General features: G+C 40.2%; 1 protein-coding gene across 1 annotated transcript; it reads right to left on the bottom strand.

Annotated features, from left to right (window-relative positions):
• Positions 1–1,918: 1,918 nt before the first annotated feature.
• Positions 1,919–23,555, bottom strand: LOC130182907 (voltage-gated potassium channel subunit beta-2-like). Its single transcript, XM_056398108.1, has 14 exons — positions 21,828–23,555; positions 9,255–9,298; positions 9,133–9,170; positions 8,764–8,843; positions 8,472–8,516; positions 7,784–7,828; positions 7,624–7,667; positions 6,225–6,311; positions 5,982–6,067; positions 5,757–5,877; positions 5,561–5,655; positions 5,277–5,397; positions 4,513–4,601; positions 1,919–4,335 (listed from the first exon to the last, which is right to left on the bottom strand). Exons 1-14 carry the CDS (start codon positions 22,142–22,144, stop codon positions 4,246–4,248), a joined length of 1,302 nt encoding a protein of 433 aa, XP_056254083.1. The 5' UTR covers positions 22,145–23,555; the 3' UTR covers positions 1,919–4,245.
• Between the last annotated feature and the right edge of the window lie 1,064 nt (positions 23,556–24,619).

The raw sequence follows: 24,619 nt of genomic DNA, 5'->3' as shown, positions 1-24,619 counted from the left end.
CCCACTTCAAATGCAAAAGTGAAGGAACATATTAACTTAACTGAACAAGCGTTGAACCACTAGATGCATTTTTAATTGTTCCCTGTGTCCTTGGGTACACAGTGTAGGGGAAAATGTCTTTATTACTAGGTTTTGATTGTTAGATATAGAATAGAGTAGTTATAGTTACACCCAAATGTTATCTCTGACTGCATTTCATGGCCCGCCCTTGGAGGGAACAACGGACCTATGGAAGGTGGGTTAAACGAACTAGGAGAGGCCCTTATCTCAGTTGTCCAGAACAACTGTTTGCTTCTTTAAAAGTGATGAAGGGTTCAGTCTAGGCACTCCATTTGCTTGTTCTTTGTCTGTTTTACACTTGATTGAGTGATTCAAATAAACATCAAAACCTTACAAGGCGTTCTCCTTTGAAGCTTTCTCACCAAACAGTTTACAGATTTCCACCACACACAGCAGTAGCTCCAGGCTGCTTGCGACCTCAGCACCTGTCCTGATCATTAATAGAATCACTGATCTGATACAAAAGCAATAAATAAGCTAGGTTTGAGGTGTGCTTTATGTGAAGGCTTGTGTATCTCAAATGTGTTTATTAACTGGCTACGGCTACTTCATTTCTGTTTTTCATCACCTTGTCCAACCTGCTTCTTCACAGGAAGGATGAATCATGTAGTGAAACCTGTTTTTCTCTGACACGGTCGGTGGTGAGACATCCAACATTTTTCAGCACATATGATTATCTTTATCAGAGAGTGGCTCATGGTAGTACACACATATGTGTCATCTGTCACTCTGATGACATTATGGAGTCCAGCCCCAGAGAGGTTGCAGATGTTTGCTGTTTGTGTTAAGTGTGTGAGACGTCCCAGAAGGCTCTGCTGTTTTAGCAGCACAGACAGTGCTGGGCACACGGCTTTGATATTTGTTCTTGTACAGTCCATTTGAATGACTCTGGCGCCACAGGTGAAGGGGTGCCAGACATATGGGAGGATGTGAGGATGACAGGAGTACACTTAGTTTGTGGTCCGAGTTCTTTTTTGATTTGTTAAGCAGAATGATATTGCATGGCTTGTTTATTGCAAGTTGAAAATGTCTTATTCATCCACTTTGATTGTCATAAGCAGCCTCTTTGTCATTGCAATATATCAATGACAAGAGACATCACTTACCTAACCTCAAAATATGTCCTACTGTAACACGATGGAGAAAAGTTGATGTTGACTTCTGTATGTTTTGTATTTTGATATGAATTTGCACAGTTTGTACATACTACATGGATAATCAAGCTTTAAATGGGCCACATCTAGCTAGTAAAGAAACAGACAAAACTATGGTATTGTTTCCATGCTCTTCCATGCTCAGTAAATGCTGCTGCCATTTTCTACACCTGCAAAAAAAAAAATTCTGCTCCTTTTTAGTGTGAGACCATGAAGCAGTTCTGTTATTGCAGCAGTGACACAAACGCACATTATGAGCCTCACTGGGTGCAGAGATGTAGAAAACCTGTTCAGGGTCAAAGGTAGATTCAATGTTTGGTTAGCTGTGGAAGTTTGCATCGTTGTGTGGATTTGGTGTGGAGGTTATGTTAGTTCAGGTTATGAACACTGACTAGTTGTAACAGCATGTCTGCCAAGCAGTGCCAGTTTTAACTTAATAGTTTGACTACAATGAGAAAAAGCTATGGTTGAAGGAGCTGCTGCTGCTTTTTTGCTAATTTGTACACATAAAGTGTGTTAGTTATAAGGTCATATACGTGAGTGTATGTTCTCAAGAGCGTGTTGTTCAGTAAAATGTAGAGAAACCATCATTGTGTGTGAGAATGGAAAATGATATTATAATCCTACAATTCACAATGTGGGTAACAGTCCACACTTATCCATAAGTTGTTTTTGTGTGCCTCATAAATTAATATCCCTTTACATATACTCAAACAAACAGTTTATTCCAAACGTTAACATGAAAGGTAAGCTGACGTTAATGTTCAACATAACAGCTATGATTGGCCTGTTTCAGCTAAAATGTTCAGGTTATGAATAGTCAATACAAAATCTTTTTGACTTTCCATAAACAGGTGAGCACAATTTTGACTCAGAATGGTGTTTATGCATGAAGTTACTGTGAATATCCTTTTGCCCAAATCCTGTTGTAAATATTTGCACGAGAGCTCTGCAGGTTCTTATGTAACAGGTTCAAAAACACAAAAAGGAAACTACCTTTAAAACATGTTATGTGCTTTGTCCCTTTAGGTTAGATAGGTTTGAGCAACAGACATGATACATTCAGTATGAGTTGTCTCTCATTTGGTTTCTCTTTGTTTGCAAGACAGTAAAATATAAGTTATGCAGGCAAAGTTACATTTTCAAGGTTTGATTGAAGTATCTATGTACACTGAAAGCTACACTCAGTTGAACTGTACATCATCACAGAGTCACAGAGGGAAGCAACGCTTCAGCTGCTCCTTCAGGAATTTCTTTCATTCATAAATGTAACCTTTATCTTTTATCTCACTGTGAAACAGATAAGCCTATTTACAGTACAATGTAACCTTGTGCCAGCTAAAACAACTTCATGTATCAAAACACACCCTGCCCCAGAGATTAGTGCTGTTTTCATGGGAAACCACAAAGGGAACAAATCCCCCTCACATTACAAAGTACGGAAATCAATACAAAACTAAAGGGAAAAGACATGGGCATGCACAGTATAAAAGGACCTGTGCATGTGTGCAAGAATCAAAGGAACAAATAATACAGAGAGAGAGAACTCCCAGAGAAATGAGCAGAGAAGCTATATTTATAGGCTTCCACAAAAAAAGTTACATTTGCTAAATCTTACCCCAAGTGACCTGTGGCAAGAGTAATATCACATTTGATAAACTCAGACGTATCATTTATGTCCTATCATTGGAAAACTACTAGTTCACCACAGTGTGTCCAGATCTTTGTGTCAGACGCTCAGTGACCTTCCCATATAGTCCAACTGTCTCAAACCTCTGATTTAGGAACAATGATGCTCTTCACAAGAATGGCATCATTGAAAGTGACGTGAACATCTTTTGATACAGTTTAGGACAATACAAAGATTATATGTCAGATGGACACACAGCTGTGTCTGCAGACTGCAGAGAGTCTTTAAAGCAAAAGTGCCCACCAGCACGCATCCTGAATCAAACTGCCAGACCATTTAGAGTAAAAAATGGCTTACAAGGGCACTGCAAATCTACATAAGCCATAAAAGCCATGCCACATTTACACCCTGTTAGGGCTATTCTCTCTTAAAGGGACATGCGCACAGTTTACAAACAGAAGAGGCAAAAAGACTGCCGAGAAAGCAGCAGGGTTGGGAAAGTTACTTTCAAAATCAACTACTATAGATTCTTGACTGACAATTTTAAATTGTAAAAACATAGTGCACTGAGATACTTTAATTCAAAAGCCAGTTCAGTAATAATTATTTCCAATTTAGATCAAGTAACTTGAGCCACAATCAGTTATTATTTCAGTGTAAAATGTGTTACTGTCTGTCTTGCTGCTTTAAATGAATGGGCTATTTTTTTTAAAGCATGTGATCTGATCCTTTTTTTTTTTTAAAGTAATACCAGAATGGATTAAGTTTTTTTTTAAAGTCACATCACTGTAATGACTCTACAAGTAATCCATTGTTCCCAACCCTGTAAAGCAGTGAGCGTGGCAGACCAGTCACATGCACACTATGGGAGATGTTAGGCTAGACTCATGAGTACTAACCTTTGGCTCTCTGGCTGCTGGGTACTAAACATCATACAGAATAACAGGCAGCTGCGAGGGGAGGGGGGACTCCAATGAAAGCACCGTTAACGCAGTAAAGTTTCATTTTTAGCACATAGGTGTGTTTTTTTCACTTTAGAACATTTCATTAACAAGAGTCAAATCTGTTGAATATTTTTCAACCTCTCTTGGTCTCTATGGATTGCAGAAACATGTCACTCCAACCTGTTTTAGCCTCCCCCTCTGTAGAAATAATTAATCTGTGAACAATCGGCAGTGAGCAATATATGACCTGTTTTTTTTTTCACAATTGAAAGATTTTTTTTTTTTTCATACATGATACAATGTACTGCGCAAAATGGATATGCGCACATACTGGAAGCATAATGTTGCTGAGGACATGCAAGTTGTTGAGTATACAGCAGAGCAAAAAGCAATGTTTCCCAATGTCATTGTCTTCTTCATCTTCTTGAAACATCATCTGTCACTCAGATTTGCATCTTCAAGCGCGTGACTCTTTCTTCGAGTGTGGCTTATTTCCCAGCAGGGCATCAATCTCGGTAATGGTTTGAGGGTTCATTTGAGATAAAATCTGGAAGGAGGAGGGAAGGACAGCATTCAGTTACAAATGTGTTCTTCTGTGGTCTGTCAGATTTACCAACTTCGTATTACACACAAAGTAGTTTATCTATTGTTTTACACAACTGTAGCTCAGTATGTCAGGCAGAATTATTGATGTGGGAGGAAAAAAGGAAAAATAAATATCTACCCGGAGGGCACCCAGGTTCTCAAGTAGCTGGTCTGTATTAGAAACTCCCAGAAGTACTGAGCTGACTCCCTCACTGCGCAGACACCAGGCTGTAGAATTAAAAAAAAGAGAGAAAACCAATAGAACTCATCAACTTTCAATCTACTGGCCATATTAAACATGCATCAAATATATTTGAGCAGGATTTCTGATCTAAGATCTGCTAATCGTGACAGTGATCCCAAATTAGAACATTTTGTAGTAGGCAGGCAAGGATAGTGGGAAAACCTAAGCAATAAATTAACCTTATTGAATAAACACAAAGATGGAAAAAAAGTTATGTAATTAACAAATACAGCCATTGCTCAGGAATAGAGTGGTTGGACACAGGCAGATGGGCACATTGGAAAGATTTGTGTGATGCACTAAATCATGCTCAAATCTGTGGCCTAACCTTCGCTGTGCATAATAAATCAAAGCACTTCAATTTGAGGGTTTTTTTGGGGGGAGAATTTTTATGGAGGATCTCAGGACAGATGATTTCATACTGTATGCTGTAGAGATTGTAAAGCTCCTTAGAGACAAATTTGTGATTTGTGATCTATATAAATAAAAATTGACTTGACTCGTGTGAAATAAATGACCAAACATTTCAGTAGTCTTGTGCACATTTAAAATCCAAATCTGAGAAACAGCTAAATGTTATCCTCCACTCATGCAACAATACACACAGAATAAGTCCCTGAATGTGCACTGTATAATCATGTCATTTGCCTGGGTCATACCTATGGCTAACTGTGCAGCAGTGCAGCCCAGTCTGTCTGCCAGTAGATGGAGCTCCTTGATTTTAGCGAGCTGCCTGCGGCCCTCCTCACTGTTCACTCGTTCCTTCAGCCACTGGTATCCCTTCACCAGGAGCAAAATGGAGAGAAGCAATGATAAGGCAATGTGCAGGACTTCTATAGTGATTTCACAGTACAATACCTCACTGATAAGGTAGAGAATCACACTGGGGCTGGTTTTCAGTGAGAGAGAAATCCCAGAGGAGGACCAGTCAAATCGAACTGACCTTCATTGCTGCTCTGGAGCACTCTGGTACACCGTCGCTGTACTTCCCTGTGATTAATCCACAAGCAAGTGGAGACCAGGTCATTGCTCCAACACCTGAAAGATTGGAATAAGCGTAGACATTTGAATGAAACAAAAATGAAGCTTCAATTGAAAAAATAAAGATAAATAGAGCTGTGAGACTGTGGATGTCCAACCAATCTTGTGGTAGAGCTCAGGAAGCTGGACCTCGACTTTATCCCTCTGGAAATAGTGATACTCTGCCTGCTCACACACAGGTGGTATCAGGTTGAATTGGCGTGCGACTGAGTACGCCTCCTGGTGCCAAAAGGACAGAAACAAAACGCCATGGTTACCGATCAGCATTTCTGCCATAAGCTGACAGCATCAAATTTTGTAAAGAATGGGAGATGAGCTTTCACCATGATTTCCATGGCACTCCAGCGTGAAGTTCCCCAGTACATGGCCATACCCTGGTTTATTACAAAGGTCATGGCCCGTACAATCTCTGCAAATCACAGTATATAACATCATATTTCAACAACACTCTTTTTTTATCACTTTCAGCTAATTGATTCACAAATAAAACATATATTACTATGACTATTACATGATCTATGCATATCAGCAAAGAAGAAGAAGAATTTCAAGCATGTGTCACTGACCTTCCATTGGACTGTTGACGTCATTTCTGTTCGCAAAAACAATGTCCACATAATCTAGCTGGAGTCTTGATAAGGATCCTCTTAAACCTGTCAACAGCAATAGTCAATTATTTGACAACATGATCATCAAAAAGAGCAAAAGTCAACAGCCAGACTGACTTTAAGCACAGCTGTGCTGTGAGCTAATGGCTAACATCAGCATGCCAAAATGCTCACTATGAAAATGTTGATGTTTAGCAGTTATAATGTTCACCATGTTTACTATTTTCATTTACATCATGTAACATGCCAATTAACACTAAACACAAAGTACAGCTGAGGCTGACAGGGATGTCGTTAGTTATTTAGCCATAAACCAAAGCAGCTGGAGATCACCAAAGTCAGTGATTCATCATGGGGAGCATGAACCTCTGTATAACATTTCACTGGAATCCATCCAACAGTTGAGATATTTCCACCAGGGCCAAACTGACCGACCCACACTGCCATACACAGAGCCATGCTGCTAGCATGGCTAAAAAGAGCTTCTGGGCAACAATTAAACACTTTGACGATATAGATTCCCAAGCAATGCCAGTGTGCTAACTTTCCGAACTTGGGTTTGTTTGCAATTTGATTTAGAGGTTAAAATCACAAATGAAGTGACATAACTACTGTATGAAGTCATCACTGCATGTCGTGCAAACCTTTAGAGCTGCATGTAGTTCGCTCATTATGCAGTTGCTTCAAATCAAAAGCCTCATGACGGTGAAACAGCCCCTTCAACTCTTTGGTAAACAGGCACCCTAAGGCCGTACTATTTACAAAACAAAGAAGATGGAGGTGTGGGGGGCTGATTAAGTGGCTGGAGAAACAACAGTCCTGAGATGTTCTTTACACTTCATGTCCTACCAGCAATCATAAACAACTGCAGAGGAATATACTTTTTTTCATTCTTTTTCTTTAGCTGTTACGACACACAGTAATTTATTTGATTATGAGGCATGTGGACGTAACTACTGTGACGTGACATGAGGTGGCTTTAACTGAGTGAGACAAACAATGCTTACACTCAAAGAATAAAGGGTCATCAAATGATTCATCACAACTCAGGTTTGTTGAACTAATGCTCTCTGGGAGACATTTCAACTACAATAAAAGTTCCACTCATTCTGATAGAAACTGACTTTTGAACTTTTATTAATATCTTCAGCAAACAAATAGGAATTCAGTAATAAAACACAGCTCTGAATTGACCACTTTCTGATTATAGGATTACTGCAGGATGTATTGATTGATGAAACAAAGTTTCGGGAGCCTGAGCTCACAGTTATGCTCAGGCCCATTACCTTTTTAAGTCATTATTCTTTATAAATGTATTCAGGTACTTAACTGTAAGAAAAAAATCATCATACTTTACCTTCAATGATGTGCTTTCTGGAGAGTCCTCTCTCCGTCTCTGCTCTGTGGAGTGTTGAAAATACACGATTGATGCGCCATTGAAATGATAAAAGCAAACAAGGATTCTGATTGAAAAAAACAGTATAGTCCAGTATATAGTCTTTTAACATTATACTTACTGGCCTCCCCAATAGATTTTTGTTGTGATGACAAAACTTGAACGCCTGGCAAGGACACATGAGGGTTAGGAGCACAGTTTAGATATGAAGATAGAATTTGAGTAGAAAAATCTTTTGTTCTATCTCTCTATTTCTACTTCTAATACTGTGTACAGTGTCATTGTCTCTTTGGCTATGTAAGTAAGTATAACAGTCAGTTTCTCTGTGCTTGCTATTATTGGTATGGTTCATTAAAATATTGTGTCTATAAACCAGTATTGTGTTCTTTCTCAATATCGACAAATTCATCTGACATAATAAATGGCAGTGACAGACTACAAAAGCATAAGCATAAAGTCTGACTTGTTTTTATTGATATATTTTTTCTCCAGAATAAAAATATCTCAAGGAATTCCCACACAAATGAGTGTTTGGCAGTATTGTGAGCTGGGAATCTATTTTCACATGGTTGCATTTTTGTCCTTTTATAGTCTTTCTGAGGCCAAAGCTCCTCATTTTTCTTAAATGAATGAATTTCCCTCAAGATAATTTAATAGTGCATTTGTTCCAACAATAATAAAAACACGTGTTAATGCAGTGCATTTCAGAAAAGCAAGCGATTGTTAGGGATTATTAAGCTTTCAAAAAATATATTTTTATATTCTTTTCACATGCACGTTAGTCAATTTGGAAAAATGAGTGACATCACCTCCATCCTTTCTTCTTGATAATGTTCCCTAGAGTGATTTCCGCTCTGTGGAGAAGCACATCATGGATTGTGATAGTTTGATGCTAACTTCAAGTCACTGTACAACAACATTAAAGCAAACAGGAAATCTGCAAACATATTAAAGAAACCTGAACACTATGTTTTGAGCTGTTCATTTGCCTCAGAGAGAAGTTGCACTCAGAGGCTATGAAATGCACATAAAAGTCCTGATACAAAAACTTTCAACAGGAAGAAAAGCAGAAGATTTAATTGGTGCTTGGTGGAGTCTGACCTTCCAGAGGCATACACCTCTGCCGTGTCAAAAAGGTTCACTCCATTCTCATACGCTATGGCCATCAGGTTCTCCGCCATCTGAGGGAACACAAAAGTTGAGACTGTGAAAGGGAGACGATGGATAAATTCCAATTACCCAGAGGTCGTCCGGGAAGGGCACTATGCAGGGAGGATGATACAGTAGAGATATACACAACATCGCACTAAGCTGCAATACTTTCAAGGTCTGTGGGATTTTGAAACATTTCTATAATTGAAAACACCGAGATTCACATTCACAGTGTCTGGCGTTTTCCACAAAAGCAATAAGAGTGAAAGTGCTCGGGAATTGACTTCTCATACAAACAGAGGGCCAACAGACTCTCACCTCATCAGAGATCTGTGATCCAAATGTCACCCAGGTGCCTAAACGAGAGGAGAGATAGAAGTTTGTTTTGTTTGAGGGGTTGGAACGGAGATGAGTATTTTCCTGCTTTCAAACCAACTCACCTAACCCAAGGCAGGAAACACGGAGGCCTGACTTCCCCAGGTTCCTATGGAGATGAAAAAGCAAGCTGTGAGGCTCAGAAATAAACAACGGAAGAAGACACTATGATGTGTGGGCATTTTGAATACGTTTGCTCACACATCAATCATAGCCGAGATCCCTTCTTACTGTACACTGATGTGTGTAAGTGACAAGCAAAGCGGAAAATAATCCTGAATGATGAGACTTGGTTACCTGATCTCCACTTCTACTAAGCAGTGATGGAAAGTAGCTACCATGCAGTCAGTGCAGCTTCGAGGTACTTGTACTTGACCTTATTTCTCCATGTTATTCTTCTACTCCACTACATTTCAGAGTGAAATATTGTTTAATATTATTTAATCTTTGATATTATTACTGCGGTGTTTTACTATATTTACTACATCTACTATCTGTTATCACTTATATCTGCTTACAATCGTATTATATTGTGTTAGAAAAGATTTTTTATACAAAGATTAAGATTAGCCTTTAAAATATGATACATTATAACAGGTTATGGAGTAGTCAGGTCAAACCCAATTTGCTACAACATTAAAAAACTGCATACACGTCAGTAGAAGTAGCAGTAAAAATTATATGATAATATATTGTATATTATGATATAACACTTTTGGCATTAATACTTTTTGACAGTTGTGAACATTTTGCTGTTAATACTTCAATTGTGGTACCATTGAAGAATAGCGGTATTTATACACTGTGGAGGTATGTTTACTTTTACTTTTGTCTATCATAAAACTAAAAGACACATTCAATCTATAAATGGATCACTGATACACAAAGATATAAAATAAAATGATTTATAATACATGACATAGAATGACCAGATTTTATGCTTAAAATTGAGACATGACACAAGATAAAACCATAACCTCATATAATTTATTTCATAGTGTTCCTGGGTAAGAATTCCTCCTCCACTAAAGCGTCTGAGTTCAAGTCTTTCTCACCTGTGGTTAAATTACAGCCTGTGTCTAATTATTTCTGAACAATTGACCTTTTATCCTTCGTATGTTAACAGTTCAGTGTATTACACTGGGTCAGTGAAACAGCTGGAGGGAAGCGAGCTCAGCTCAGCTTAGATCGAGTCCAGGCAAAAGCTGCCATGTTCTGTATGCTAATCGGTCCAAAATGTTCCATAAGCTACAGAGGAGTCGTCACCCAGCGTGCCACATCTGATTATCCAGACAGCTGAATTTTTGAAGGGTGCACAGGGAGAAGCAGAGAGCTGCATTTCTGACCACAGGAGCATGTACAGTTGAAAATGATGTGGGCTTCATGCTTGCTCTCCTCCTCCTCCTCCTCCTCCTCTTCCTCCTCTTCCTCCTCCTCCATGCATGCTCTCCCCCATTCTAATTAGCCGGGGAGCCAGCTGGAGCGGCAGCAGAACTGCAGTGCTACTCGCTGCTCGCCGTCTTTTCATCTCCAGCGCCTCTCCCCTCTCTGCCTGTCTGCCTGCCTGCGTCCGCCACAAATAGCCAAATGCAGAAAGACAGACTGTCAGAGCATTTAGACTCAGTCGAACGACTCCTGCTCTTATTTTCTCTGGTCTATTTTTAATGCCTGACATTAAGCTATTTTTAGATTCCTGCATATGTAAGCGTTTGTGTCTTTCTTTGTGTGTTTGTGTGTTTGTGTGTGTGTGTGGTGTGTGGGGTGTCAGTGTTCATGTGTGTGCTGCATGTGGGTGTGAAACACTTATTGTTTGTGTCATTACTTTAAACTGTCAAAATAGCAGACAGGTGGAAGGTCAGTGATACTATATAAAGAGAAAAATGTTAGTGGGGTCTGATGTAGTTGATTCCTTGTATGGTAATCTGGCTCTTGTTCACTGTTTGTCAACCAATGACAGCTCTGCCTGTTCTCACACACTGACAGTCACTTTGAACACTGGGAGTAAATATAAATGAGGCACATGGGAGAAAACACACTTCAGAGACTTTTTCTAAAGCATTTTTTTTTTCAAATCTGTTATTTAAATATTTTTTCATTGTTTTGTTCTCTCCTTTACTGGCAGTTTTTGTGACATCCATCAAATTATACCATTTTGCCTTGACTTCACTAGGGGGAAGTTAAAGGAAAAAAAAATTCTAACAACATTTGACATGGTTGCACCAGTAACAGCATCCAAAAGTATTCCCTGCTTGTACAAAGATGCTTTAATCAGATTTGTATTTTTTAAAATGAAGTTTGAAACTAATTATAAAACAACAGTAATTATGTCTCAACATGCACCTGCAAGATAGCTAACTGTATCTGCATGCTGAGAGTATACACTGTTAATTATAGGCCATTGTTTGTGTCAAAGTGCAGTCCCAAACTTGATCCTTATTTTTAAAGGTGAATAATAAATTAACTTTAAAGGTGCAATATAAGATCTGGCCACAGTTTCAGTTTAAAATGTTCAAAAATGAACTAACACTATCAACAGTGTGTGAAGGGATGATGTCATGACCAAGACCTCTATATATTGTATTTCAGAGATATCTACTGAAATTAGCATGCTAACCAGCTAGCTCTGACCCGTCCTGTGTTGTAATACCACTGTTTGAAACTAGATGCTGTGTGAGTCAGTTTAGCATCTAATCTGCCCTCAGGCCCATGAAGAAGAAGAGCTTCCTCCAGAGCTTGTTATGCTACAGCTCCCGACTACCATCACAGAAACACAGAGATGGCTGTAGCTCCTAGAAAGCAATCTTCATCTCCATCCCGAGGTACCACTTCCGACAAGAAACCACATTCAACGGCAAAGAAAAGAAGCAAAACAAGAGTAAATCTTGGTGCCACTGGCGACAGCTCTTGACGAGTAAAGAGATGCGGTTTTAATGCCGAGCTCACAACCTTTAGACTGGTGAGTGACATCTAATGTTGGTCTGTAGTGAACAGTGTCATTAGTGCAACTAATAACAAACCGTCCTGAAAAACATTCAAATGGCATAGATGCATGATACTGATTAGGGTTAGTAGAAGTTAGCCTGTTCCTGCCAGCTGTTGCCGGCTAGTCACATCAGTAACTTTAGGCTTATTTTATAACTGATGACCGTACATTCAGATTGTATGGATCCAGTAGACAGAGTGAATACACGATTTCGGCACACCTCTGTCTTTATCGCAGACCTGTAGTCAGTACAGACACCGCTTCTGCCTGTCATACCAACACCGACGGCAGAGAGTTTACAGACACAGCGAGGAGGGTCTAGGTAATTAAAATTCCATCATTCACTTTTACAAGTAAGACAAAGAGACTGCTTGCAACTGGAATCTTCGTTCAAGAACCAGTGCGCTCAGGATCTGCTTCTTCCTCTCAGCTGTCACCCTGCTCAGCTCTGCACCACTTGTCTATACCACTGTGATTATATCAGAGCTACAGTGTGTACATGTTCATACTGCTGATTCATAATAATGAATATTTATACCACAATTATACCATTGCCTATATTGGTTATGTATTTTACAGTATATCCATACTTGTACTACTCTATAGTTTATTGGTTATACAGTGTGTACATTGAATTCTAATCATACCGCTAGTTGTTTACTCTTCATTTCCTTACATTTACATTTCATAATATTCATACTGTTACTAGTGTTCACATTGTGTATATCTCTGCATATTCATGCCAATAGCAATACTGTATTTATTTTAGCATATTCATATCTATCCTTACTATTTATTATACACACACAAGAGACCTAACATGTTTGAATATAAAGAACTTGTATGATCTACAGTAATTGTCGTATCACATGTTTGTCTGTATCAGGACCAGAATTACAGTGCAGCCATCCCCACTGATGGACCAGCACCTGCCTTTCCTTCTGAGTCTGGCCTCATCAATCATCAACAACCACATTACAGTAACACCTTGAGGTATTATCCCTGCACATAACAACGATTTTTGCACATCCCCTAATCACTACCTTTTGCACATCCCGCCCAGCAGGAGTTTTGTCAACACTTTTGTACATAGTTATAGTATTTTGTGTAGTATCTTTTTCATTGTTTTATTTTGTTATAAATGTATCTTTGTATCCTTGTATAAATTTAACTTTCTGAAATATCTTAAGTGAAAACATACCTGGCAATAAAAATTATTTTCTGATTCTGCCTTTGTGATGTTGTCATCATCCCTTCTTCATACTGCTCTAACACCCATGTGCCATGCAGCATCCCCTTGCCTTCATATTTATATAGGTGAACAAAGTAGTTCAACAAAGTATTAATAGTTATTAGTTTGTTTTAGTGCTATCAACAATTTTAACAATATCAACAATAAATGCATATATAAATAATTATTATATACACTGTTGCCCATAAAGTTGGAATAATTTTGTTTTCAGACACAATCCTCTGTTTATTCCTATTTAAATGCATCAGTAATCACTTTTGACCAGGTGCAATGATTACATTATGTGTCCCAATTACCCAGGTGAAATGAAATAAATCACATTGTCACAATCATTTCATGGAAAGAAGTAAAAAATGTTTTATTCCAACTTCATGAGCAACAGTGTATTATTATAATTATATTATAATATCATGTTATTATAAGGAACGTAGGGACGACTGGACGGGCGCAAAGAGGTGAAATGCTGCCCCTTATCTGATCTTACACAGTGCACCTTTAAATAAACAATGCCATTATATTCAGTAGACTGTATGTTGTTGTTGGGTTTTTATTATATCACCTATACTGTAAGGTTTCAGGGAATTTAAGGAAAACTATTTTACATCTTTAGAGAGCCTTTTCATACATTTATGAAAAGGCTTTTATTTAGCCCAGGGCTCTCTTGTAATAGTGTGAAATAATTACATTAATAAAGCGAGAGAGTGTTTACCACCTTAGTCACATAGCAGTCCCCCTTTTTCAATGTCCCCCTTTTAAAATGGTGGCATGATGAAAAACAGAAAGGTTATGTGTAGCAAGTACAAAACATGAGTCAGCATTAGGAGAATGTCAAGCATCCAGTAGCATCCACCACTGCTTCAGAAATGCATGCGTCTTCTCTCTGACTGTGCTCATACTCAATACGCTTTTTCAAGATGGAAAACAGGCGCATGAAGCTGACACACAAACATGTTTGGTTCACACCGTCTATGAGCACATCGTGACAGGGGGCAAATGAGAAACCAGTGCGCATTAGTTGGTGAATTCCACGACTGCTGTGCCACAGAAAATACCTTTTTTTTAAAAATCATTATCATTTTGATTTCTTGCCAATGGAGAATGTCATTGTTTCTGTGTGTGTGACAACTGGTCGCCCCCTCCCTGTTCGCAACTCCACTGCTCTCTGCAGTGCTGCAGTCTGCTAAATTACTATCAGTGAGTCTGGAGAGAGACACATGCTCTCTCTCTTTCCTCACACTACCTCCCTCATGGCAGTCTTTCTCCCTCTCTCCCTCTCTCTCACACACACACACACACTATCACATACACATGCATGTACACAGACACTCGGCCTATATTTCATCTGACATGGATTTGGCGTACGTTAGAGATCTATGCTATGCGTCAGTGGGGCTGGTCGATGCTTTCACATGGATATTCACGCTTGATGAGAATTACACTCGCACACAGGCACAGATCTGCATACGGCCACGCATGAATGCACTCATGAGCAGGGCACACAGAAACACAGATGCTTCTCCGCAGCCTTCATAAGTAGTGGCTTCCTATGTTTTCCTGTCCATTCTTTCCTCGCGCCATAAATCATGAACCTCAAACAAGGTGATTATATAGAGACTTGGCTGTTACATACATTATTAATGGAGAGAAAGGAGGCACGCGGGTGCTCTGTCATGGTGTAGTCAGCATTTTAACCTATGCTGACATTTACAGTTAGTTTTCACCTGAGACTGGAGGAAGACACTCTATACAGATGGTTAGGTGGAGTTTTTTTTCCTGCAGTTGTCATAAAATGCCACACACATGCTGAGCAGGCTGTTCTCCAGAGGGAAGCACATCTAGATATTAATAACACTCACATCAGTGTGTCTGTGTGTGTGTGTGTGTGTGTGTGTGTGTGTGTGTGTGTGTGTGTGTGTGTGTGTGTGTGTGTGTGTGTACGCGTATACATGCATTTTCTGAGCACAAACTGTGGGAAGATTGTGGACTGTCTGTTCTTATTTAATAATGCTGCACACTGTGTTTCTGGGGTTTAAAGGGTCAGTTCATCTAAATTACGAGGAAATGTTCTCTCTCGAGTAATTAGCCATGCAGAGATTTCTGCCTCCACCTCAATACAGAGGAGGTGAATACATTTTTGTTTGTGGCGCTCACAGCACTGACAAATTCCATTTAAACACCTACATCTCTTTTCTATAGTCCATGTGTCCTTGTGACTTTGGTTAATCTATAGTCCTGTTAACAGTTTTTAAAGGGACTATTTTTTTCTGTAGAAAGTAGTTTCACTGAAAAGATTTCAGGGACACTGTTTCTGTTGTTGCTGAATAAAAAAAATGAATATTTTTCAATTCTGTGAGCACCACAAACAAATTTCCATCACTTCCATTGTATTGAGGTAGAGGCACAAATTTTAGAGACAGATCAATCAGGAGCTGGACAAATAAACCCAAATTCTCGGCATAGCGACAGAGATAAGTGAGAAAATGTTATTTTGTCTGACTCGGCTCTGAGGGACAAGAACACAGTGTAATTCTGACAGGGTACCAATTCCTGCTTCAGCTATTATTAATGAATTACGCTAAACTACAGACTTTTCATGTTACATGATGTTTTTTAATTCAGTTATATTTAAACATTTAGGAAAGTAGGTCTGTCCTAATTATAAAATACACACGCTGTGAGCGGAGCAAATGGAAAAAACAAATTTTTAAATAAGCACAGAGACAGACTCGCTCGCACAAACTCATCTGCTCTCCTCCGGTTTTATGAACCGCTGACGCTTTATTAGTGGTCAAGACTCTCTTACTAACTGCAATTGCATGTAATGAAGTGGCACAGCTGAGAGTCCACCAGCTGATATTAAAAGTGTGAAGTGTTTTACTATTCAAAGTTTGGGACTTACAGAGGATGTGTGTGTAAGACTCCTCTCATTGACACAGATTATGTTTTTGAATGTCACTTGAAGGTGAAACAATCCAAAAATGACCAATCACTTTGAATTTTGAGTCACCTCAACGTCTCAAAGGTCACTGCACTGTGCTGCTACTTGCCGACCTGTTTTATGTCTGCTGAGAGAGAGATGAAGATGAATATTAGAATGATACGTCAGTTTCCTGGTCTGCTGCCTCATAAACACAGACCCTGACAGCTCAATGAATTTAAAATGATTAAATGCAGTCACAGAGTAGTTTTGGAGCATCACACCGTGCCTCCATTTGTTTCTTGTAATTTAAAACATCCCAACTGAGCTACTTTGCCACAATGACATGGTCAGATTTGTAATATTGAGATGCTGTAATCACTTTTACAGTCTAAGCAGCCAGATTTTAAGGTGGCTGTTTGACTTTTTAAAGCCACCTGGAATTAGTTAGAATATCCCAACAACCAAAATCATAATCATCAACATCTTTCTTTGTCTTTTCTCAGTGGCATTATCTCTAAATGCAAATACACAGTCCAAATATGATGGCAAGCCATTCGTTGAAACACAACTTTTGTTATTTATCTGATCAATCTAATGTTGTTAATCTAAATGATCTGTCAGAACAGTCTTATTTTATCACCACACCGAAATGATTTATTAATTAGAAGTATATCTATTAGAAGAGCAGAAAAACTGAGACCTTTTCCAGGACCTGTGGAGATTGTTTTCCATCAGTCTGCGTTTCTGCTCTTACGTAATGGCATGCAGTGATGACTTTGTCTTTGCCAGAAGACAAAATCAGACTTTGACTTTGACTAGACAGTCATATTCAGAGGACGTGACGTGGACTTTCTGCCTCTGATTATGACGCTCGCGGTTCAGAAAGAGCCTGCTGCTGATTGCTGCTGCCCTCGCATCCATTAGTATTGACAAATGCAGGCCTCATCACACGACACTGAGCAGTTACTTCGCATGAAGCAGTCTGATCTGCTTTATGGCATTTTATGTGTACAAGTTCTTTTTTTAGGGCTGATGTGGTGTGGATATTTAGCTCCAACATGCAGCTGCACAAATAATAATGGTCTAAAGTATTCTTCAGTTTCATTATTTATAACTATAACATTCAGCAACTCATTGATATATATCAGTAGGTGGCAGATGAAATAAGCAGCCAGATTTTTGCTGTTTAGCAGCCAAAAACAGATAGTTTGGATATATTTTGGTTATGAGCCAGACAGAAATCTGAAAATTGTAGATGTAGTCTGACTTTTGGAGAGAGGAGGGTTTGAGACCAAGGTTGTTGTTCTCCTCCCTTGCTACCCAAACCTTTTGTTTCCATTGATAATTCATCATGATAACAATATGAGGCCAAATTACTTAATTATCCTTGACCTTAACCATGATTATTATTCATGATGATTCCACTCTATGAAATGCAGTCATTTTATTACTGTTTGTGATTTATTACAAGTTACATACATATGCTTTCCATAGGGTATTAATAAAAGTGAGAATAGTCTGCGTGCATGTGCGTGCGTGTGTGTGTGCGTGTGTGTAAAGGGTTAACTCTAACAACAGGTCCGCTGTGAGAGTAATAAGACTGGATCACTGTCTCGTGGCTCTAAATGATCACAGTATATCTGTAAAACTTGACAGGGCTGTTCATCAATAACAATGACTCGATCATTACTTCATCAGCTACTGAGAGTTCAGGCTTTCACAGCTCACTGTTCAAGTGAACACGGCCACTCTGCATAGTTCAATGTCAGGACACTTCAACTCCTGATACAAATGCAAATACATGTAGGCCTTGTTCTCCACTAAAACATGCAGCTGAATATTAGCTATTATTATCATTACAGTATTTAGCTATGTCATACATCTCCATCCACTGGACATTTCTCTTTGTTTTCTACTTTGACTAGTGCTTGTTATGTCATTCCTCTTTAAATAAAACAAGCTATAGGCGGTTGAGGTGGTGTAAGTTCATTCTTGACCTTGAAAATAGAAGGTTAACAAAATAATCCTAACTCAAGGCCCACCATCAAACTCTTTTTCCTGAGCTTTCTACCACATCACAGCATCTGAGGAAGATCACACTGATTAGACTGTGAGGTATGACTGAGAGCGCAACTAAAGGCTAAGAAATGGACCTTCAGTTAAGTGGCAGTGTCCAACTTGTCTCTTCAAGACTAGAAGACTTGGACTTGTTAAAGGAACAGTTCGACAACAGAGTCAGATGAAAAGACTGATACTCTCACATCTGACCATTTAATATGAAGCTAGCACCAGCAGCTGCTTAGCTTAGCTTAGCATAAAGCATGGAAAAGGGGGGAATAGCTAGCCTGGCTCTGTCAAAAGGAAACAAAGCTCACTAATTAACACATTGTGTCTTAGTTTGCTCATTTGTTTAATCCTTACAAAAACTGAAGTGTTCAGTCTTTGTGCTAAGCTAAGCTAACTAGCTACAGGTTTTGGCTCATCTTATCTCGCTCTCAGCAAGCAAACTAATGACCTTATTTCCCAAAATGTCAAATGATTCCTTTGACAAATTACGAGCTGAGGCCTCCAGGGTGACAGACACATGGATGACACATGGACGCAAAAATGGCTTCCATGTGTCATACTCCCTGGACCCCTCCTGTTTCCCCTGCGGTCCTGGAAGTTGTTTTACAGCCCCAAAACAATTTGTTTAACTCTTTATCAGACTTCCTTCCATGTGTGTTGTAGTGTTGCATATTTCATTTAAGTGTGGCTTTCTTTCCTATTTACATGCACTTCCTGTCACTCATGCATTAAGATAGTTCAGCTGCCACTGACAACAACGTGCCCAGCAGCAATTAACGTACAAAAATCCATGAGAAATGTCCAGTGGCAGATAAATCTACACAGGAAATGGACCTGACCTGCTTATCAGGTTGCTGTTGGTGAAAGGAGAGGGCCTTGTTACCATAGAAACGACCAATTTGTGACAGAGGTTTGCCTGAGTGACTTCCAGACTCACCTCTCAACAGGTCCAAAAATAATCATTACTGTTTTCAAAACATTTTTTTAAATGAAGAAATCCAACATAATTATATGATTGTAAATTGTAAATTTGGGTGCAGTTATGTTCTTATCTAGGTTTGAGGAATGTATGCAGTCATCATTTAGAGTCCACAGAAATTTTCTCTGACAAGTTGGTCCAATAATTTTACAGTTATTGTAATCACACAGTGATACTTGTATTAAGATCTAATTTATTCAACTCTTCTAAGATAAGAAAGACAAAAAAATGATATTTAAATGTTCATTTATTATCAATTACTCCTGAAGAAATGAAGCAGGTTTTCTATTATAGACATGAATAGGCATTCTCTGTTGTTGCATTAAAGATTAATGCACCTTTTCATCACCCTTTTTCTTATCTTAAAAATTACACACACACAAACACACGCACGCACGCACACACACACACACAGACACACGCACACACACACACACACACACACACACACGCACGCACACCTGTTCAGCTCAACAAACAGAGGATGGTGCAGTGCACTGCAACAGTATTCGCTGTGGCAAATTAAGTCAGAAATTGAGAAACTTTGATCAAAGAGAGGAGATAAAGGGGGAGAGTTGGGGCAGGGGGCGACAGCAGGGGCTCATGGGAGTGATAACTGGCAGCAGGTGCCATTGTCTGTGACCTGCCGGTGAGTGATGAATACTGAGGTTAATGAGATAGCAGGGAGGGATTCAAAAACATGCAGTCAAACAGGGCAAATAGAGGTAATGATGGGTGCCATCTGGAAAACGGAATACAGATTGAATTTACTTGCAGTTCTTCACTTCTGCTCTGTTGTGGTATTAATTTGGCCTCAATCAATGTCATGTCAAGAAATCTGCGACATCTACTATCTGCACAGACTCATTCATTCAGCATGCGGATGTGATTTATGTACACTCCCGTTTCTTCCCTCCCTGACCTCAGTCTGATTGCGACAACAGTGTAAAATGGAGAACGTGTGACCACTGTGCTGCCACAAACACACTCTGTGGCCGGGTGGTGGGGCTTTGAGCGGACCCACTTGCAGAAAGGACTGATAAGCGACAGCAGTGCTGGCTCATTAGGAAATAAGACAGACAAAAACTAAAGGCAATGCCTAGGGTGTTGCCACTGGCAACTGGAGCTGGCCATATGCTATATAGACGTATTGTGCTGCTGCACTCCCTATTAGTGACACTTTTCCCGGAGACAGCAGAGCATCCAGAATGATCCCACCCAATCAGAAGTGTGTGTTTGTAATTCTCAAGGAAGGGAGAAACAGTGGTGAAGATATCTGGGTTTCATCTTGTGCCTCATTCCCTTTTTAAACATCCTATTAAATGAAAACTAAATTGACTGAAGAGAATGGCAGCAATTCAATCAACCTGATTAACGGGAAAACAGGTCATTAAAACTCTCCACCTAGTTATTGAATTTTACAGTTGAAAGGAAGGAAACAAATGGTATGCGGTTATGCTCTTAAGGTATAATGTTAAGTGCATGCTGTGTGCTTTTATATACATATTTATAAAAGTATACATTATTTTCCACTGCTCCAAGAAACCCCCATGTGAGTGGAGGCTGCATGAACAGCTGTCCTTGTCAAGCTGAGGCTCTGATCCATCAAGGTGAACTGAATATGATGCTGAGACAAAATAAGAGGAGGAAAAAACACAAGTGACGTTCTGTCTTGCTGTTTATCTCGTCTGCTTTTCTTTCCTACATTATGACTCAGACCTGGTGTGTGCAACGATGGCTTTCTGTGCATAGGGTAGTCCTCTGCAACACTATTTTATGAAAATGAAATGCTTTTAAAAACCTCACAAGAAAAGCTGGGTGTCCTGGGGTGATTTTAAGGGAAGCTGTTATTGAATACAGGCTTTTTATTAATCTGTTGTGAAGAGCAAGAGGCCAGGGGAAAATCTGCATAAATCACTTTAGCCTGAGGCAAATGCTCCTACATGCATACTGTCTGTTATACTGTGATAACACTATGGCTGTTTCCTATGGATTATATAAGCATTTTTACATCCATCAGTGTAAGCGTTTTTGAGAGTGAATGTCATATTTTTTATAATGTCAGTAACATCACTGCTGTATGTGCTCTCACTGAGGTGCTTTCATCTCGGCTAATGGATATGGAGGCAGTCAGCACATTATATTATAGCATGCATGTTGGTGATAATTCAAGCTAACCTTAAATTCACCTCACATCTCCACAAAGAGATTGATAGAAATAGGAAAAAAGAAAGCCTGGCTGGCACAGCGTCATGATGAGAGAATCACCTGCCACCTTGTTTATGATGGAGGATTTGCCACTGATGCTCATCATGATAATCTAGTACCTAGGAGATAATCTGAAACCATCTCTGAGTCAGATCCCTCTGATATGAATTAACCCTCCTCCACCACCTGACGCTCCAGCTCCTCCTCTCCTCCACAGGCCCATACTCACCTGTACTTCATACTGGTGTGGCGCCCGATGGCCTCCTTCATGTGGGCATGGCCCTGTGGAGTCTGACGGGACCCGGACCCCTCCCTGGTCTTGACTGAGCCTTGGGACATGTAGTTGCCATTACTCCCTTGTCCACTACCTCCTCCTCCACCACCTCCTCCTCCACTACCACCGCCGCCGCCGCCTCCTCCTCCTCCACCACCGCCCCCTACTCCTCCACTGCTTCCTCCGGGTGGCGGGGCGGTGCGAAGGCCACAAAGTCGGTCCTCGCTGCGACTCTTGAGGTTGTGCTCAGTGCAGGCGAATGAGACCTGCATCTTGACCCTGGTTTCCGGTGTCTCTTATTTTTGAGAGTTGAGGGGCTGTGGGGTGGGACAGGGGGTGTGGGGAACCGGTTCAGGAAGTCACACAAGCAGTAATGTCTGCAAATTGTCGGTACTGCTTGACACTGCTTCCCGTTGTGCTGTTGTGGCAAAGCAGTGATGCTCATACAAAGGGCTCAGACAGGGCAGGTCAGAGATTTTGGCTGAGAGCTGGTGGGAGCAGGCAGGAGTCCAGCCTCTAACATGACACACACAGAGTTACCGTCTGCTCTGGCTCCTGTCTGGTGATGCAGACCTGGCAAAAAGGCTCTTAGAGTTTTCACACTCACAAAATGCATCAGGGCTGCCCTCCAAAAATCATCAGGAAGCTTGTAAGCTCACAGCGGTCCTCAGACAGATTTGAGGATGTGGCAGTTCTTTGGGAAGACCCCAAAACCTCAGTGCAATAGATGCCTCCCCCCCTCGAGAGTGTCAGTCAGTCTGGGCCTTTTCGCACATACATGCAAGGGCTCGTATGGCTTATGTTGGGTGGTGGAGCACTTGCCAGCTTGCTGTCTTCTCTTCAGCTGAGGTTAGTTGTGTCGGACTTGAGCCGAGGAGCTCCGGAGTGTGCCGCAGCAATGACACAATCACAGCTACAGGCATCCTCACACCTCGCGTCGAAATAAGGCATTTTTTTCCTTTTCTTCTATTTGTCGCAAGGTGGGTGAGGAAAAACTGGCTCGATTGTTCGAATTTACATTGCCTTGGTCCTAACAGGGTAAACAGACTTGATAGGATGCGTATTCACACCGTCAGACCCAACCGATGCATCATCGCCCAGCAGCCTCACGCAGCATCAAATTTGATGCAAGAGAGAGAAAGAGAGTGAGGAGAAGAAGAAGAAGAAAAAAAAAGAAGCAGAAACAAATTCAAGAGCAAACACCGAGCCGGTTTTTTTTTTTTTTTTTTTTTTTTTTATTATTACCTTCAGTGAGTGAGGTCGTTCACATACCGGCAGCGGCGGCAGAGACTGTGCAGGTCTCCTGTTATTCGGCAAAATCTCACGGTGCACGGATTTGAAAAAAATGCCGGCATAGTGGCCCAAAAATCAGCTGCAGCAGACATTTCAAACGCTCGATGATGATGCCGCCTCTTGGCTCTCCCTCAGCATCATTCTGTCAGTTCACAGTCCGACTTCTTTTTGTTTTTTCTTTTTTTTTTTTTCCTTTCCCTTTTTCCCTTTTTTTTTTTTCCAGAGGCTCCAAAAAATGTTCACGACACACAAGCTGTGTGGGGGTTTGCAAGATGCTCCCTCGCGCTCTCTCTCTCTCTCTCTCTCTCTCTCCCTTCCTCTCCCTCTATCTCTCGCTCTCTCGGGTGTGATCTCTACATTTTTCATCACACGAGTGTACACACATTTCATCACATCGTCACATTATGTTAGTGGAGCTTATACGCACTACTGCGTTTTGAAAAAGTGAAAAAAAAAAAATTCACCATGCACCATTCTTTTCTTTTTTTTATATCAGCACACAAAATGCCAGTTAGAGTCGATATCACAATATCCTCATTATATTGTCTTTAATTTTCATTTATAGTCGATGATAAATCGACAAAGCTCCTCATCTCTCACACATGACTCTCCATCTCCATATGCAAGGATCTGTGTTTTTCTACCACACCCAGTTTTCCATGTGCCTTTTTTTCACTTGATATGCTGTGCATCTATATGACTACTCACCTAAATTATACTGAAACGCCATCATCATCATCATCATCATCAATGTCATCATCATCATCCTTTCAGAACAAAACAGATTCATGATTTCATCCAACGTCAGCTCACACCGTAAGAATGACATATCATATCATTTTGCATCAACATCACATCACGTTAAAGTAAAGGCGATGTGTCATTTAGTGGCCAGGCAATGATAATAGCTCCTGTAAAGCTGTGTTGACAATGTGAACTGCCACAGCCTCAGAGAAGACTGTCAATCCTCAAAAAGTTGCAAGTGTTTGCTCTGCAGTATCTGTTTCTCGCAGCAGGACCATCTGCAAAGAACCTCACTTATGCAAATAAAAATGCAGAACACACACACACACACACACACACAGTCATACATACAAATTTTCATCGTTTCTGTCAGTTTGTTCTCACGCCCCAATGATATCCTGCTTTTAGAGCGATCTGTGGTTCCAGGATGAGCTGCCAGCGAGTTGGCAATCAGCTCTTTTTAAAGAGCTATTCAGTACAAGTTGAGAGATGGGAAATTTCCAGCTGTATATGCAGAAAGAAAATGTGAGTGCCACCCACTGTGACACTTTGAAAGAGAAAGGTCTAATGATCTCCTCTCCTGTGCGAGCACAGTGAGTACCTGCACACACATTTGGATGTTGCTGCCCCGTTGCAGTCGGTTTGCCAAAGATCATCTTAATCCAAGTATCTGAACTTTTTATACAATCAGTTTGACTAATATTCTACAC

Source organism: Seriola aureovittata, chromosome 15, assembly GCF_021018895.1.
Source record: "Seriola aureovittata isolate HTS-2021-v1 ecotype China chromosome 15, ASM2101889v1, whole genome shotgun sequence".
NCBI classification, from domain to species: domain Eukaryota; kingdom Metazoa; phylum Chordata; class Actinopteri; order Carangiformes; family Carangidae; genus Seriola; species Seriola aureovittata.
The sequence above is the reverse complement of the archived record's forward strand: the minus strand, read 5'-3'. Positions and strand labels throughout refer to the sequence as shown.